At 38.9% G+C, this 19,441-nt stretch overlaps 1 protein-coding gene across 1 annotated transcript in view; it reads left to right on the forward strand.

The window, feature by feature from the left end:
• pard3aa (par-3 family cell polarity regulator alpha, a) overlaps nt 1-19,441 on the forward strand; it is a 537,783-nt gene that overhangs the window by 331,327 nt on the left and 187,015 nt on the right. The window contains exon 14 of the mRNA XM_062991183.1: nt 14,880-15,033. Within this exon, the coding sequence (XP_062847253.1) occupies nt 14,880-15,033 (154 nt within the window). The remainder of the gene's footprint in view (nt 1-14,879; nt 15,034-19,441) is intronic.

Below are 19,441 nucleotides of genomic sequence, written 5' to 3' on the forward strand. Positions count from 1 at the left end.
CTTTTACCTCTGTCGTTCTCATTTTTCCACTGAGTGTGCTCATGTTTTACATATTTTAAGTGGTGCTTGTGTATTTATCACAATAAAAACTAAAATGGGCAATTAGGACATGACAACATTTCAGGTTCAAATCTCAGCTGTGCCATTGGCGGGCCATGTTTCTACCCATGACTGTGGCAATGTCTACGGGAGAAGGGGGCTGACCAAAGCTCTATTGTAGGCACTTTGTCCAAGAAGTTACTGCCTTGTGCCCCATGTTTCTTGGTGAAACCATGACCCAAAACACTGATATTACAAATATTTTGCTGGTAGTTTTGCACCTTGCTGCAGGTCTAATTTAACCTGCATGGTATCATAATGAAAACGGACACAGCCTGTGCCAAAAACTGTGTTTTTTTTTTTATTATAATTGTTTTTGTTTTTACTTTTATTTATTTATTTATTTATTTTAATTCTCATGCTGATAATGTTGCGTATCAAACCAACTAGCTACTAAGGACAAGAGGACATATTGGTGGGGATCTGTTTATTAGTGGTTTGGATATGACTAGACCTTTATGCTGCCAGCTTTTTACGAGGAGTAGACCTCATGCTGGTTACACACACACACACACACATCATTGCCCCTGTTTCAAAGCAAGGTTACCTGTCCCCTCGAGAACAACCCAGATACAAGGACACTTCTTATCTGTCCTTTAGATGGTTGTGTAGTTGTTTTGTTCTCTGTAGAGAACCCCTGCTGATTAGGAGAAGAGAACACAGCAGAACTGGACTGATTAAAGTGAAAGATTGACATAAATAAGAGCATATCATGTGTGTATGTGTGAATATGTGTGTGTGTGTTAATGACGAATGATACATTTCATGAAATTATTTTTTTTTACTGTGTAGTACACTATTGTTTATTGTGTATACGCGTGTTTTCTTGCCATTTATGAACATTGCATGAATTATTATGAATATTACATTTATTAGGGAGGAACTCATTCTATTTACTGTGAACTCCAAATGGATACACCTCTATAAACGAACTGTATCTGGTATTAGTTTTTCTGCAAAGGTGTTCTTTTAATTGATGTGTCTTGTCTTAGGATGAAAAAGGCCAATCAGCTCTAAGAACAGCAGGATGGCATTAGCATGGTTACTGGCATTAAAACAAATGATTATACATACAGTGCTTAGGGCAGTGTTAGCTCAGGGGTTAAGGTATCGGAGCAGTGATTAGAAGGTCATTGGTTTAAGCCCCAGCACTGGCGAGTTGCCACTGTTGGGTCTGTGATTAAGGCTCTTAATCCTGAAAAAAGCTGCCACATTCTGTTTGCAGTGTCTTTTTGTCCATCTGTCTATAAAATATAATAAATAATTTAAATTAAAAACATTTTTTTTAAATATTTTAATATACTATATGTTAATTAAAAATAGTAAAAAAAAAAAAAGATTGTTTGGAGGGGAAAAATAAAAATAAAATAATGTGGTTGCATAAGTGTGCATAGATATTTGGGGATGTGGATGTGTTCAGAATGAACCAATCAATTAAAGTGACTGATTAATCCCATATAAAGTTCAGCTGTTCTAGCAGGATTTTCCTGACATTTACTTAGTTGCATCTTACATCAGAAAACATGATCCACAAAGAGCTTACAAAGTAGCAAAGAGATCCCAGTGTTGATAGGGATCAATGAGAAGAAGGGTACAAATTTTTTTAAGACATTACATGTAGTATGGAACACAGTCAAGACTGTGGCGTTACAGTGACATTACCAAGAACTGGAAATCCCTCCGAAATTGATGAAAAGACAAGAAACCAAACTGGTCTAGAAGTTTACCATGAAGTTCATAGCAAAGCACTGCTTGTGTACTGCATGTGACAACAATCTCCCATATTCTTTATATGCCTGGTCTGTGGGGTAAGGTGGCAAGACCGAAGCCTTGTCTTACAAACATCCAAGCCTGAGTACTTTGCAAAAACCTACATCAAGTATGTCAAATGCATGTGAAAAAATGTGTTATGGTCTGTTGAGACTAAGGTTAAATGTTTTTGGCCATAATTCCAAAAAGAATGTTTGGTGCACAAACAACACTGCACATTACCTAAAGAACACAGTACCCACAGTGAAGCATGGTGATGGCAGCATTATGCTTTTGGGCTGTTTTTTTCCCCAGCTGGAACTGGGATTTTAGTGTGAAGGGAATTATGAATAATTCCAAACATTGGTTAATTTTAGCACAAAACCTTCAGGCCTCTGCTAAAAACCAGAAGATGAGGAGGAATTTCACCATTCACCATGACAATGACCAAAAGCATACTGCTGCATCAACAAAAGAATGGTTTCAGCAGAAGATGATCAAAGTATTGTAATGGCCCAACTGAAGGGTGACCCGAAGAGTTCTGTTCACCAGAGGTGAACCTGCAGATTTGGAGCAGTTTTGCAAGGACAAAGCAGGCAAACTTTGGCAAGTCAAGATGTGTCATGCTGAAAGACTCCTACACAAAAAGACTAAATGCTGTCATAAAATCAATAGGTGTCTTTTATTTGTATGTATAAATATTTAATATTTGGGGTATCTTTAAACATTTACAAATGTGGAGCAATGTCCTGCCAAATACCTTAATCTTTGCATTTAAGAACTTCTAGCAGGCTTTTAGATTGTAATAAGTGTTCTCAATTATTGTTGTATTAAGAACAGGTTACAACTAGAGGGTAAGCCAATTAAGCCTGTAGATAAGAAACAGAAAGTGCTACAGTAAATTGTAGGACAAATTAATGTTCTGTGCTATGTGTCTAATTACAGTGATTAAGATCTAGATCTAGCTTGTTTCCAATACCATTCCAGGACACTGAAGTTAGTCTTCCATAGTTTTGCACTAAAAGATTAGGCTGAATAATTTTAGGCTGTTTAAAACATACACCGATCAGCCATAACATTAAAACCACCTCATTGTTTCTACACTCACTGTCCATTTTATCAGCTATGTGTGTTGTGCTGGTATGAGTGGATCAAACACAGCAGCCCTGCTGGAGTTTTAAAATGGACAGTGTGTGTAGAAACAAGGAGGTGGTCATAATGTTATGCCTGATCGGTGTATGTGCCATAGAACATTGTAAAATAGGTTAAAACATCTTGAAGGGTTTGTTTTGATTATATGAAGTGTTTTCGAGCACAATCTATGGGGGTCACATTTGATAACAGTGAGAAAGTTTTATTCTTCCATGCAAAACCCGGACTTAGACAAGTAAGTCAGACAGAAAACTAAATCAGTGATGCATTAAATGCTATCTTCAGGTTCATAGCACTGTCTAAGCTCAAAACATATGAGCTAATTACATCTGACATGGAAATAATTATTAGACAATGACAAATTACATGTTAACAGTGTGCTAAAGCTTACTACACAAAACTGCTTATTATGAAATATTTAAAAACATTTGGATAGTGTTTATTGGGCTGCTATATATGCTTCAGCTATTGACAGTCCTACTGCCTAAAATCTTATCGAGAAATAGTTTCATATTTTGCTACTGTTGAATAAATCAATATAAATTTAATGAAGTAAACACAGATGCTAATACTAAAATTGCAAACATGACTAAGTTACCTAGCCAGAGATCCAAACTGCTGTTACTAAAGGCCGTTTAGTTGCAAACTGTAACTTACACAACATGACAGAATATTAACACCATGATCGGTAATGCAATAATTTGACATACAGCATGGTACAATTTATATGCACCCAGTTACATGAAACTTTGGCAGGAAATTAATGGTAAAGCTGTAATCGTTATTGTTGAATCGTGGGTGAAATGACTTGCTAGGTATTAGTACCAGTTTTTTATACTTTGTGTGGGTGTCTCATTAGCTTGGAGTTAAAATTATCAGAGGCATAAGTACCATATCTTTTCAGATATTTATGTGACACACATTCAGGTGGAGGTGGATGAGTAGAGTCACTATTCATTTTCTTGCCCTTTCCTTCACTGAAGTGCTCTTTCAGGGTTGTACCAACAGGTTGTCGTCGTTTAGACAACTGCACCATTAGATATTTGTGCAGCCATCTCACAGCCTCGAACTCCAAACAACCCCAAAATGCTGCACTGCTTTTCTGAAGCTTCGTAGCTATGTGACCTTTCTACAACCTGTTTTGCTTGTGGTGTTGTGTTTGAAGTATTTAACAAACAACTTACCAAGCAAGAAAGATCAAGTGAATAAAGCCAAGTCAACACTAAGATGGGCTCATAAAAAAATTATTGTCTTAAGTTTTGCTTTTTACATTTATAGTGATATAGTTCAAAAATCTATAAGAACAGTTCTTACATAACTTTTCAATTTTTTGACTCACAATGTTTCATTTTCAGCAACTGTTTGGCTGAAAGGAGCTTCAGTGGCATGAGGAGGATAAAATATATTATGTAAGGGTATAATTATAGTAATTATATAGTTTCCGCACTTTTTTAAACTTTATTGATTAAGAATTTCAAAAACCAATTACATCACTTTTCTACATAGTCACCTTCCGATGCATTTTTTCCAGCGTCATACCAACTGTTTAATGGCATCAGTAAAAAATGTTTTTGGTTGAGCATGGCCACTGATGCACCACTGCTTTCACATCATAATCACATGAAAATCTTCTTCCCCTTAAAGCTTCTTTGAGCGTCCCAAAAAGGTGGAAATCAGATGGTGCTAAATCTGGACTATAATCTCTCTCTCAGTCACTCAGACACGACCAATTACTACTCCTCCCACCCTCACCGTTTACAACCAAAATGTAAAAGTGTGGAAACTTGAAGATCCCCCGTATGATGCACATTTTTTCAGAACTATTTGGATTGTCAATTGTGAGCCAGGCCTTCTTGTCCAACATTAGTGCCTGTCCTAACAAGAACTCTTGCACAGACAACAGACACATGCCAAAATCTTGAGGACAGCCTTTTGTGGTTGTGGCATGGGGTGTCCAACACTCTCATGGCCAAGTTTCTAGATACAGATGTCTATAAAATGTGGCACATCTAATATAATATCAAACTAGCATTTCTAGCAGGGAAAGACTGGCAACTTGTCCACTACTTATTGCAAAATATAAGCAATTGATTTGAATTAATTATAGACAAAGCAGCGTTTTCTGAATGGTGACTTTTCACTGTTAATACTGCACTGAACTTGTCAGCGTATTACTTCCCTCACTGTCACCCATCATTATCTCTCGCTTTCTCAGTCTGCATTTACTTCAAACAGCAGCACACATATCTGATATGCATTATGCATGAGGAATTTGTTTTTCTTAGTTACGTTCGGATTATTTGGCTTATTCATTCGACTTAAATAGAGATATTGGTCCCATTGTTCCATACCACTCAGCATATCGAGAGGTCTCTCTGCAAGAACTGCTTCTTAAGTGAAAATTGTAATTCGAAGCGTTTCTCTTTCTTGAGCACATGAAAGAGTCTAAAATTGATAGACTTATGTGAATTGAACCCTGAAGTAAGGCACTCTGCCAAAGCACCTGCTTGAAAAGTTTCCTCTGCTCCTGAAAAGTGTTTTTTGTCCTTTTTAAGTCTAACCTGTCTTTTGTTGAAGAGTCGGGAACATGGGAGCAGCTGACAGGACAGAAGTAGTGAGATGGGTATTGGGAAATCCAGAGCAGAAAGCGTGTCCTGGATGACTGACAGACCCAAAAGAGAACCTTGACTCTTTTTTTTTTACACAAACTGAAATGCAACACAACTTCAGAGAACAAGGAGAAACTTTTAAATGTCACTGTTATAAAGAGGCTGCACAGGCTGCCGTGTGCATACAGATGAAGCTTGTAGCCGTATGATGTTTATGCAAGTTGACGTGAGGAAGGAAACGGCATGGCCGCTACACAAGGCCGTCCCACAGAAGAAAAGACCTGATCGATGGTGTCTGGAGAGCACTATCAATCAGTGTGGCTAGTAAATTATGGGTTTATTACTATTGAGCTGGACCAGCTCTCTGGATGCGGTACAAGCAGAGGTCTGCTAAGAAATCCAGCCAGTGATGGAGAAAAGACCTTCCAGTCTGACCTCGCTCAGTTTGGCTGATCCAAGATTCAATAGATCTTCCTAACGTCAGCATGCATTCGTCCCTTTGATGTCATTGATGTGACTAATAAGAAACAAAAGTGTGATGGATGGGACAACATAGGAAGTGAGGTTTATTCTTTAGTGTGAATGTGTGTGGGAGTGTGTGCCAGGTTTGCTGCAAAGTAAATAATGAATCAGTATTGCACAATGCAATTCTTAAGAAAAGCAGATTGTACACCAAATTGTATGGCCAAAATTATGTGGACACCGGGACATGTTTGTTGGACTTTTTATTTCAAAATTCCTTCTTGCAGTTAAAACAGCTTCCAGTCAAGTCAAGTGATCACCCATACTTCGGTGGGTTTGCTCATGAGGCCAGCTTTGCGTACAGATAGTCACGCCCTGATCTCTGCACTCCTCCAACCAAGGTTCTTACACAGCATTGATAACCCCACTCCTTAGTCTGGTCTTTTCCACCCATCAGACTGGAAGCCAATTTTGTCTGCTGCAGCAAGAGGGCGCCCAGCCGACCAGTAGTAGAGCCGAGATTCGGACCCGGGAGCTCAGAATCTTGGCACTGTTGTGCTAGCAGATTTCCTGCAGCGCCACCTAGACGCCTGTGCAATTGATTTTACACATCTGTTAGTAATAAGTGCAGCTGAATTTGTAGCTTAATGTAGATTAATGTAGATGATAGATGTGCACTAAACATTCCACATTAACTAATTACACTAGTCATTTTGTATAAAGCTCTCTAAAGTAAGCACATTTATAAGAGACACAATTGGATTACAATGATGCTGCGCTTCAGTTTCACTCTGGGTTACTTTACAGTCTAAAATGTAAATTATTCTAAATAAGTGGTACTTGTTTGAATTCTAAAACCATTGTGGTACCACACGGTGTTTTTATATTTTTATTTAAAGAACTGAGTCTGTATCAGGTATAAATGTTGAAATTGTTTTAGGAGTGCATAACCACAGCACAATTTCTTTTCTAAACCTTGTCTTACTTGTGCAGTTCTGATCTCACATCTGCTATACAGAAGGTCTTTGCAAAATGGACCAAAAGCTTATCTGTTTATCATCCTTGTTAATGCTTATTCAATTGGTAAATCACTAATATAAATTGTATTACAGTGTATCACAAAAATGAGTACACCCCTCACATTTCTGCAGATATTTAAGTATATCTTTTCATGGGACAACACTGACAAAATGACACTTTGACACAATGAAAAGTAGTCTGTGTGCAGCTTATATAACAGTGTAAATTTATTCTTCCCTCAAAATAACTCAATATACAGCCATTAATGTCTAAACCACCAGCAACAAAAGTGAGTACACCCCTAAGAGACTGCACCCCTAAATGTCCAAATTGAGCACTGCTTGTCATTTTCCCTCCAAAATGTCATGTGATTTGTTAGTGTTACTAGGTCTCAGGTGTGCATAGGGAGCAGTTGTGTTCAATTTAGTAGTACAGCTCTCACACTCTCTCATACTGGTCACTGAAAGTTCCAACATGGCACCTCATGGCAAAGAACTCTCTGAGGATCTTAAAAGACGAATTGTTGCGCTACATGAAGATGGCCAAGGCTACAAGAAGATTGCCAACACCCTGAAACTGAGCTGCAGCACAGTGGCCAAGATCATCCAGCGTTTTAAAAGAGCAGGTTCCACTCAGAACAGACCTTGCGTTGGTCGTCCAAAGAAGCTGAGTGCACGTGCTCAGCGTCACATCCAACTGCTGTCTTTGAAAGCTAGGCGCAGGAGTGCTGTCAGCATTGCTGCAGAGATTGAAAAGGTGGGGGGTCAGCCTGTCAGTGCTCAGACCATACGCCGCACACTACATCAAATCGGTCTGCATGGCTGTCACCCCAGAAGGAAGCCTCTTCTGAAGTCTCTACACAAGAAAGCCCGCAAACAGTTTGCTGAAGACATGTCAACAAAGGACATGGATTACTGGAACCATGTCCTATGGTCTGATGAGACCAAGATTAATTTGTTTGGTTCAGATGGTCTCAAGCATGTGTGGCGGCAATCAGGTGAGGAGTACAAAGATAAGTGTGTCATGCCTACAGTCAAGCATGGTGGTGGGAATGCCATGGTCTGGGGCTGCATGAGTGCAGCAGGTGTTGGGGAGTTACATTTCATTGAGGGACACCAACTCCAATATGTACTGTGAAATACTGAAGCAGAGCATGATCCCCTCCCTCCGGAAACTGGGTCGCAGGGCAGTGTTCCAGCATGATAATGACCCCAAACACACCTCTAAGACGACCACTGCTTTATTGAAGAGGCTGAGGGTAAAGGTGATGGACTGGCCAAGCATGTCTCCAGACCTAAACCCAATAGAACATCTTTGGGGCATCCTCAAGCGGAAGGTGGAGGAGCGCAAAGTCTCGAATATCCGCCAGCTCCGTGATGTCGTCATGGAGGAGTGAAAAAGCATTCCAGTGGCAACCTGTGAAGCTCTGGTAAACTCCATGCCCAGGAGAGTTAAGGCAGTTCTGGGAAATAATGGTGGCCACACAAAATATTGACACTTCAGGAACTTTCACTAAGGGGTGTACTCACTTTTGTTGCCAGTGGTTTAGACATTAATGGCTGTATATTGAGTTATTTTGAGGGAAGAATAAATTTACACTGTTATATAAGCTGCACAAAGACTACTTTTCATTGTGTCAAAGTGTCATTTTGTCAGTGTTGTCCCATGAAAAGATATACTTAAATATCTGCAGAAATGTGAGGGGTGTACTCACTTTTGTGATACACTGTATATATATATATATATATATATATATATATATATATATATATATATATATATATATATATATATATATATATACACAGTATACAGTATATGTATGTATGTATGTATAATATATGTATATATAATTTATGGCATGGCATGGCATGGCCAGCATGTGTTGTATGTAGCTGTATGTCTCTTTTGATTTGGAACCTCATATTTATACACTGTTTTTGTACTTAAATGTACTTTTGTACTAACTTTGTATTTAAATATAAACTAAAATTTACTATCAATCCATTCATCAATTACTTATTTATGTGCACGGCACGAATAGCCTGGACAGGGCTCCATTCTATTGCAGGGCTTTAACCATCCTTCCTCCTTGAACCTAGCCAATCATGTCTGTGTAGATGCCTACACACAAACAGGGTAGAAAGGTATACAGTGTATCACAAAAGTGAGTACACCCCTCACATTTCTGCAAATATTTCATTATATCTTTTCATGGGACAACACTATAGACATGAAACTTGGATATAATTTAGAGTAGTCAGTGTACAGCTTGTATAGCAGTGCAGATTTACTGTCTTCTGAAAATAACTCAACACACAGCCATTAATGTCTAAATAGCTGGCAACATAAGTGAGTACACCCCACAGTGAACATGTCCAAATTGTGCCCAAATGTGTCGTTGTCCCTCCCTGGTGTCATGTGTCAAGGTCCCAGGTGTAAATGGGGAGCAGGGCTGTTAAATTTGGTGTTTTGGGTACAATTCTCTCATACTGGCCACTGGATATTCAACATGGCACCTCATGGCAAAGAACTCTCTGAGGATGTGAGAAATAGAATTGTTGCTCTCCAAAAAGATGGCCTGGGCTATAAGAGGATTGCTAACACCCTGAAACTGAGCTACAGCATGGTGGCCAAGGTCATACAGCGGTTTTCCAGGACAGGTTCCACTCGGAACAGGCTTCGCCAGGGTCGACCAAAGAAGTTGAGTCCACGTGTTCGGCGTCATATCCAGAGGTTGGCTTTAAAAAATAGACACATGAGTGCTGCCAGCATTGCTGCAGAGGTTGAAGACGTGGGAGGTCAGCCTGTCAGTGCTCAGACCATACGCCGCACACTGCATCAACTCGGTCTGCATGGTCGTCATCCCAGAAGGAAGCTGACGCACAAGAAAGCCAGCAAACAATTTGCTGAAGACAAGCAGTCCAAGAACATGGATTACTGGAATGCCCTGTGGTCTGACGAGACCAAGATAAACTTGTTTGGCTCAGATGGTGTCCAGCATGTGTGGCGGCGCCCTGGTGAGAAGTACCAAGACAACTGTGTCTTGCCTACAGTCAAGCATGGTGGTGGTAGCATCATGGTCTTGGGCTGCATGAGTGTTGCTGGCACTGGGGAGCTGCAGTTCATTGAGGGAAACATGAATTCCAACATGTACTGTGACATTCTGAAACAGAGCATGATCCCCTCCCTTCGAAAACTGGGCCTCATGGCAGTTTTCCAACAGGATAACGACCCCAAACACAACCTCCAAGATGACAACTGCCTTGCTGAGGAAGCTGAAGGTAAAGGTGATGGACTAAACCCAATTGAGCACCTGTGGCGCATCCTCAAGTGGAAGGTGGAGGAGTTCAAGGTGTCTAACATCCACCAGCTCCGTGATGTCATCATGGAGGAGTGGAAGAGGATTCCAGTAGCAACCTGTGCAGCTCTGGTGAATTCCATGCCCAGGAGGGTTAAGGCAGTGCTGGATAATAATGGTGGTCACACAAAATATTGACACTTTGGGCACAATTTGGACATGTTCACTGTGGGGTGTACTCACTTATGTTGCCAGACATTTAGACATTAATGGCTGTGTGTTGAGTTATTTTCAGAAGACAGTAAATCTACACTGCTATACAAGTTGTACACTGACTACTCTAAGTTATATCCAAGTTTCATGTCTATAGTGTTGTCCCATGAAAAGATATAATGAAATATTTGCAGAAATGTGAGGGGTGTACTCACTTTTGTGATACACTGTATATGACACCTATATGACACAATTAAAACATCAATTGAGGCTTTTTGATCAACATCACAAATTCCCACAGACATACTTCAAAAAGATTAATAGCTTTGTTAGATTTAAGCTTCAGAACCTAGACTTTCACACCTGACCACATAATTTGTGGTGTGTGGTTATATTTTGACCTCAGGTTTAAATATTTTCTCTTTTTGTATGTTTCTGTGAGACTGACAGTGGTTACTTGGTTAATAATAATAATAATAATAACAAAAACCAGAGCTGTACAACCACTGCAGGGTCACGTCTAATGCATTTTAGCTCTTTTATTTGAAAAACAGAATTAGTGGTGTTTCATGGTGGTGTTTCATGATTCCTCAATGACTTGGAACTTTCAGTCTGCTTATGAGACCACTGAGACCTGCTATATGCAGTGTGCCACAAAGAAAAAAACAACAGTCTGTAGAAAGTCTCAGAAATAAAAAGTCATTATAATGAGAGCGGTATCTATTCCACCTTGATAATCCAGTCTAAAGAAGCAGTCATTTAGGAGGAGATTAGGGTAGAAATGGGGCAAGTAAATTGGTTTTTGATAATGCCACATTCCACTCTCGCCTTCAAATACCTCATTGTTTAAAATCAGCAACAATGAAAGTTGTAGTTCTGAAACTTAGCTTTTCTGGGGTTTTTTTAAATTATTTATTTGTATTATTTATTTAATTTGACCACTTTTATGACTGCAAATAAAAGTTGTTTATGCTTAAAAGCTAATATTTGAGAAGGTTTATAAAACAAATTCTGGTTTACAAGTGAAAGCTCACCTGCATCCTCTACAGCGGTGCTTTTGTAATTGCACTGACCCCTTCCATGTCACTCAAGCCTGGTTCGCTTGTATATCTATCTAGAGGATTCCACAGATCTGGAGTTTATTAAATGCCTCATCAATAATAAAAACTATAGGGTCTCCTGACTAATGCTGCTGGATGTGCTGTAAATTTGATGACCAGTACTTCCACACTCTGTGATGGATTGGCACCTTGGTTCATGGTATTCTTCGAGGTATTTTCGCCCTGCGTCCAGTGTTTCCAGGTGGAACCAGATGCGATTGATGGAATTTCTTTCTTTCTTTCTTTCTTTCTTTCTTTCTTTCTTTCTTTCTTTCTTTCTTTCTTTCTTTCTTTCTTTCTTTCTTTCTTTCTCTCTCTCTCTCTCTCTCTCTCTCTCTCTCTCTCTCTCTCTCTCTCTCTCTCTCTCTCTCTCTCTTCTCTTTCTTTCTTTCTTTCTTTCTTTCTTGATTGCTAGCTTATTTTCTTGCTTTATTTTCTTTTTTGCTTTGTTGCTTTAAGGGCAGCAGTTGATTAAAGGCCATGCAGGTGTGGTGATTGGTGTCAGTCAGGAGTAGCCCCATTGCTATATAAAGACGGCGTGAGAGTGAAGTGTGAGTGTGTTTACTTTAGGCCATGTTATTCTCCATTATGTTCTCACACTAGGAGTTTAGTGGTTAAGGTGCTCTGAACCACTGATTGAAAGGTTGCCAGGACTGCCAGAGTTCTAAACTCTCCATTGCTCAGAACAGTTGATTAATCCACTGTTTTTATTAAACTAAACAGGAACAGTTTAAATAGCTTAACACAAACAATATAACAAATATAACAAGCGATTCTGCAGTCTTAAAATTATTCAACCCCCTGAGCAGGGCACACATTTGCAAATCAGGTGTTATCGTGAGTTACATATGCTCAAATTTGCTGTAATAAGCTCAAAACCACATGGCTTAATTTTTGGGATTCTGTTCAGTAAAGCAGTGGAACATAACTGGAACTTTTTGTGCCCTTGGATCAGCAGTATGTCTGAAGGAGGAAGAATAAAGCATACACTGCACAGTGCTCTGTGATGTTTTGCTTCCTCTGACATTGAAAACCTGCCGCACATGGTGAGCAAGATGGATTCAATCAAATATTGGGACATCCTAGGAGAACATTTGTTCTGTAAAGAAGCTGAAACTTGGGCATCATTGGACTTTCAAACAGGACAATGATCCCTAGCAAACCTCAAAGTCCACCAAGGCTTGGTTTCAGAAGTAGTCCTGGAATTTTCCAGTTGCATTTGTGATATTAGTTGAGCTATTTAAATCGTTCTTGTTTGATTGGTTTACTACAAACAGCTGAAAGTTTGTAAAATTTTAGTAATAAGCCTCATTTGCATTAGGGGGTTGAATTAATTTCATTGCAAATGTACATCATCTGCTATATTAATAAATTAATATAGCACAATATATTTAGCACAATATAAGCTTAACACTCCAAGACCTAAACTACATTAACGTTTTCTGTTTACCCTTAAATATTCACACATGGCTCTAGTAAAGATGGCATCCAGATAGATTATAGCGCTTTACTCATTACAAGGCTTCAGACATTAGATATCATTTCATATGAGGACATTATGCCAGAGCATTTAAACTCTCGATTGTAATAGAGGTCTCGATAGAGGACAGTTTAAACTGTAATGAGTCAAATATGTGTTCTCTCCATTTATTTTACAATAAAATGAAGTCGACCCCATCCACTCAGTCATCCCATTACTTTTTACAGCCTGTCACCAACCTATTTCCACCTCCTTTTGTTGACAATGCAGAGTCCTTTTATTCAAATGTTCTAGTTAAACCACATGGCTTATAATAATACAGTATAATATTAATCAGTAGTCTTTGCTGCATTTACCAGGATACTAAATCTAAATAAGAGTTTGATATCCTTTCGACAGTAAATGTTCTCATCTAAAGCTTTTGCTCCTGTAATGTTCAGAACAACCTTTCCGGAGTCACTCAGTTCTTTTCTATTAGTGTAATGCGATGGAGGACATTTCTTCTCACATCCTCGAGGTGTTTGTCGAGGACTGACTGGAAATGCTGGGTATGGAGTAGAATCACTAATGTGAAACTGTTTCCTGTGAGCAAATGTCAGCATGCTCTTTAACCTGATGCATTTGAGACGTCGGCTATGGGAAATCCATGTTGTCCTTTTTGGACAGGAAGAGGAGTTTAGTTAGTGTTTTAGAATAATGGTGCAAAACAGCCAACTTCCTCAAAGAGGTCAAGTGCTAATTGCATATTTGTTGTTACTTTGTGTCAGATAGATGTGTTTTTATCCCACAATATAGTAATATTAAGCAGATTATTATAATTTATAAATTAATTTATTTAAGCATGTTTAATTACCAATTCACCATGCTCATGCATATAAAGGGTCCTGAAATACTCAGAAAAACAGGCTTTAAACAATAACACTTTGGACAGGAAACCAGTCATTCACAGACCACCACACACTAACTAACTCACAAATTGGGGTAATTTAGAGCAGCCAGTCTAAATACTGACTTGTTTTTAGAGAACATTAAATGCAGACGTTTTAACTCATTTAAAACCACAACATGTAAAACCATATGCATTATATTCTTTATTCTTTATTGCTCATGATATGCACTTTAGCCAAACAACTTACACATTTACAAAATGTACAAACTATAAATAGTTTAGTACTGACATGTCTTACTGATCTTGTAAAAGCCAATTTAGGACTAATGTGTCTTCAATTAGAACTCATCATTACATTTATTTATTTATGTATTTATTTATATATTTATTTGTTTGGTTGGTTGTCTACCCATTTTTCACCAATCAGATCAGAAGCAGCATTTTCACATCATCTGTTACTCTTCTGAACACCACACTACAATAAAAAAAAACTACTGCCCACTACACTAAACTCCTCACTAAGCCACAGGGCTTTATATACACACACACACACACACACACGTGTATATGTACTCAGAACGTAGACTTGTACTCAGACTTGTACTAAGAAATAGCCAATCATGTCAGTATGTACACACTTGGCCAGAGGCCAATGCCACCACTGTAGATTCAAACCCTGAATCTCGGTTGTAGTGAGCTGGCAAAATTAACTACTGTGCTATTCAGGCACCAAATGTGTTTAGTTCAATAAATGGGTTAAGTTTAATACATAATATACTAATCTTCTGGACTTGTGTCTCAACAGGTTGGCCCGGGAGACCCAACAGTGTCCAAACACCCCTTGAACCGACCCTGTGATGATCGTGAACGGCGGATCTCACACTCTCTCTACCCTGCAGCCATGGAGGGCTTAGACGAACCCATCAATACACAGTCTTCCATCATGGGCAGACTGATGGGTAAATAAATTCATACATACATAAATTCCCACTTTAATATATCAGAATGTTTCTTTACACGTACTTGAGCATGCACACATACTAGGAATTTCAAAAACACCTGTCTAGAAGACTATTATTATGCATATAATATTATACTGTGTAATACAAGTACATTGTGTATTCTGCTCTCTGTGTCACAAATGATGTTCTTTGACAGGAACTGTCACTTCTAGTGTATGTACATGACTATATATATATATAGTATATATATATGACTAAGTGAAAGACACAGGACAAGTGGGCAGCATGGAAAACTTGGAGAAAGTTTGGTATTGTCAAGATTGGGACTTGACACATTGTCATATATGTTTGCATCTGGTTGACGGTTTCCGGTTCAGCTTATTTTTAACGCATCACAGCACTGCGTCTCCATTTGCCAGTCTCCGGCTTGTCAGTTTGTTTTTCTTGGGAAAACACATATCAAAAGTTATCACACACATCATTACACAAGCTATTTCTATCACTCCGACTAGCAATACAGATGCCGCATGACCACGCTTTTATCAGAACGACGAGCTGCTCTGTGATTTAAGGCTGATGTGTGGAACACAGCAGGGTGAAGGGCAAGGTGAGAACCTGACTGACAGAGTATACTGAATCATCCACACACACACAACTTCAGTAGTTCTGTCTAGTATATTGCCTGTCAGTCATATGTAAGGACATGGAGGGGTGTGGGCAGCAACCAGATAGGCCTTGTTTTCACTGTTGTCTGAACCTGTGGTGTGAACCTGGCCCCAGTGTCACTGTTCACTTAAACTACTGATTAACCTGGTTCAAAATCAGCCCAGCAGAGTTAAAGTTGCTTAGCCAGTTTAGATTAGAGGAGCAATGGACTTCATAGCTGGTGTTGTAGGGACTATACTACATGGGCAACAGTATTGGGACACACCCCTTAATCCTTGAGTTAAGGTGTTTTATTCAGTCCTATTGCCACAGGTGTATAAAGTCAAGCAACTAGCCATTTAATTTTCCTTTACAGACATTTTTAAAATATTGGGCTGCTCCAACAAGCTGTATTAGGTGTGGTACTATTATAGGATACCACAGTTAAAACAATTCAGTTTGTGGAATTTCTTTTCTCCAAGATAGACCACATAAAGTTACAGAGCGGTTGTCGCCGAGTGCTGGGGCACATAGTGCATAAAAGTCATCAATGCCCTGATGACCTAATAACTTTAGAGTTAAACCTTCCATCAACATCAGTACAAAAACTGCTCTGGGACCTTTGCATAGGTTTCCCAGGCCGGGCAGTTGCATGCAAACTTTACATCACCAAGCACAATGCCAAGTGTTGAAAAGGACTGTGTAAAGCATGCTGCCACTGAACTCTGGAGCAGTGGAAAAATGTTCTTTAGAGTGATTACGTCTCTTGGACAAGTCTGGCTTTGGCAGATGCTAGGTTTGGGTTGGTCTAGGCTCCTTAGATCCAGTGAAGGTAAATCTTAAAGCTTCAGCATGCCAGAACATTTTGAACAATTGTATGCTTCCACATTCATGGGGAAAGTTTAGGGAAGACCCTATCTGTGCATCAGTCCTTAAAGACATGATTGGGTACGTTTGGTGTGGAAGAACTAGACTGGCCCATACAAAGCCCTGACCTAAACACCATCAAACACCTTTGGGATAAACTACAGCAGAGATAGCGAATCAGCTGTATCGTCCAACATCAATGCCTGGCCTCACAAATGTTCATTTTTATGAATGGGCAAAAACATTTACAGACGCACCCCAAAATCTTGTAGAAAGCTTAATGATTTAGAATGGAATGTCATAAAAGGTGTACTTTTTAGTCTAAAATGCTGAAAATGTCTAAGAAGAAAAAAAAAGCCAGGGAAAGCCTTTGTGCCTGATTGCTAGAATCTATATTAGTATGTATTAAGTCTTAAATAGTTGATTAATGATTGATAGAATGCATCTTCAGCTTGGTTTTCCAATATCCTGGACAGCTGTATTGTTGGAAGGAAGTCTGGCCGATGCAAAATTGCCCCCCTCTTTATTATAGGCTTTATAACTGGAGTAGCATAACAGATAAATTGCTTTTCTATAATGTAGAAAATGATTTCCAATAAACATAAATGTGAGCTGGCGGGATGGTGTTGTAATGCTGAGATTATGCTATTTAGTCTGGACTTTATTACCATATTGGCATTGATGAATGGAAAAGTATTTCTTTGATGTTGTACTATTACACTGGTGTAGTTCATAAAGCGGTCCTGCCCAAGGGCTACTGACATATGCCAGGGTGTGCAGGAAATTATTCTTAATGAGTGGGTAAAAAGCTAATAAGCAGCTATTAATTTTATTAATTACTAATTTATGTTTTCTGGTAGAGTAGTGCAACAGCAAAAATAGTGCTTTATTATTCATATTAAAGCCATAGCGCTCTGTAGATGGGAGTCCAAGAGAGGTTAATTTAGCATGCTCTCTTAATAGGATAAATGACATTTCTCTCTCGATCTATAAATCAGAATGCCTTTAGAATTTTTAATAACAGTAGTTTCTTGTTTTTCTTTATTTTTATTTTATTTATATTCTTTCCTTCCTTTTTTCTTTTTCTGTCTTTTTTATTTATTTAACTATTTTCAAAGTAGCTTCATCCACTGCTGCTGATAGACTCCATTATTGATCCAGATTTTCTGTCTGGAAGCTGTTCTCACTTTTGCTTAGTGAAAAAAGAAAAAAAAAAAACACGGCCCGATGCACTCACTAAGGTGAGTAAGTCAGAGTGATGGAGGGCTGGGGCAGTTAATCCTGCTCCACCATGCCATATCATTGATTAGCTGTGGTGCTTCTGAATCATATTGATGGGCAGAGGTGCTGGACGTCTGTCAGAAGGATGGGCTGCTGTCTGTGAAAGTGTGTACGCATGAAGCCTACAGACACACTGGAATGATTCCTCTAACTGTCTGCTCCACTATATCAACCTGTGACATTAAGAGTTTCCCTTTACTAGCAAAAGGCTAGAACTGACACAAGGCAGATGTGCAGACGTTCTATCAATCTCCTTTCCTTGCTTCTGTCTCTTCCTCTCTCCTCTATTTTATTTATATCTTTTTCCTCTTTTTTTCTATGACCTTGCGTGTCAAGTCTAAATTGTTAGGTATGTTGCAGTTGGTTCAGCATCAGGAGGAGAAGCAGTGAGATCTGGATGCATTCCTGCATCATCATGCTTCACTGTGCTCGGGTGCATTAGTGTGAACACAGGCAATGTTTGCATCTTTGCTTTTAATTGGAAAGACCGACTTGATGCAGGAAGTCATACTGAGTCTCAAATTGAGAACTCTGTAGATGACTTCCACGCATGCTGTTGTCAACAAAGAAATGAGGTCGATCATGTGGTTGGAGACGACTCAGAAGTAGCACTGGGACAGTGAACTTTATTATAAAGCATTTTCCCTCATGTATAATAGGATGTAGTAGTAGTACAGCATTTTTTGTCTTTAATACAAAATTAAATAAATATTTTCATGCATAAACACATACACAATATAGCCATAATAAATGTTTTTCAGACATTTTTTGAACACTCCTTGCTAACAAGTGCTTTTAAAAAAACTATATAAATAAATGATATGCTTCTAATTTTAGGTGAAACACTTCAGGGAAGGTTATTTTCTGTTGTAGCTTGACTGTACCTCTGTGCACAAAGTGATATTTATAAAGACATGGATTGATTCACTTCAGTGGCCTGCACAAAGCCCTTGAGCATGTCCATTGAACACCTTTAATGTAATCTTTAATTGGAACATGGATTGCAAACTGGAACATTTTACACATTATCATTTTACACACCTTTATCTTGTGAAAAGCCTTGTACGTAGAGTGGATGCTCTTATATCTGCAAGTCCATATTAATGGTCATGAATTTAAAAATAAGATGCCCAACAACCTTATGGTCAGATTTCCATGTACATTTGACTGCCTACATTCATACATGACAGATCCTGAAATACATTTGGAACAACACAAATTACTTGTAGTATGCTTAATAAGTATAGAAGCATGTTCTCTTCACTGGCTTCCTGTAGCTGCCCGCATTCAGTTTCAAACACTGATGCTCGCCTACGAAGCCAAAAATGGACCAGACTCAAGCTACCTTCGAGGACTAATCAAACCCCGCTCTAGTCTCGTCCGACTTGATCCTCCACCCAGAACTCCAAGAAGACAAGCATCAAGGCTTTTTTCTGTACTAGCAACCAAGTGGCTTTCCCTGTCTGTCCGGACATCTGAGTCTCTCGCTGTCTTCAAAAGACAATTAAAAACCCACCTCTTTACTTAACACTTAAGCTGACTTACTAATGCTCTTATTTATTTCTTGCAAAAAAAAAAAAAAAAAAATTGTATTCTTGGACTGTTGTCTACT

This window comes from Trichomycterus rosablanca, chromosome 3 (genome assembly GCF_030014385.1).
Source record: "Trichomycterus rosablanca isolate fTriRos1 chromosome 3, fTriRos1.hap1, whole genome shotgun sequence".
NCBI lineage: Eukaryota > Metazoa > Chordata > Actinopteri > Siluriformes > Trichomycteridae > Trichomycterus > Trichomycterus rosablanca.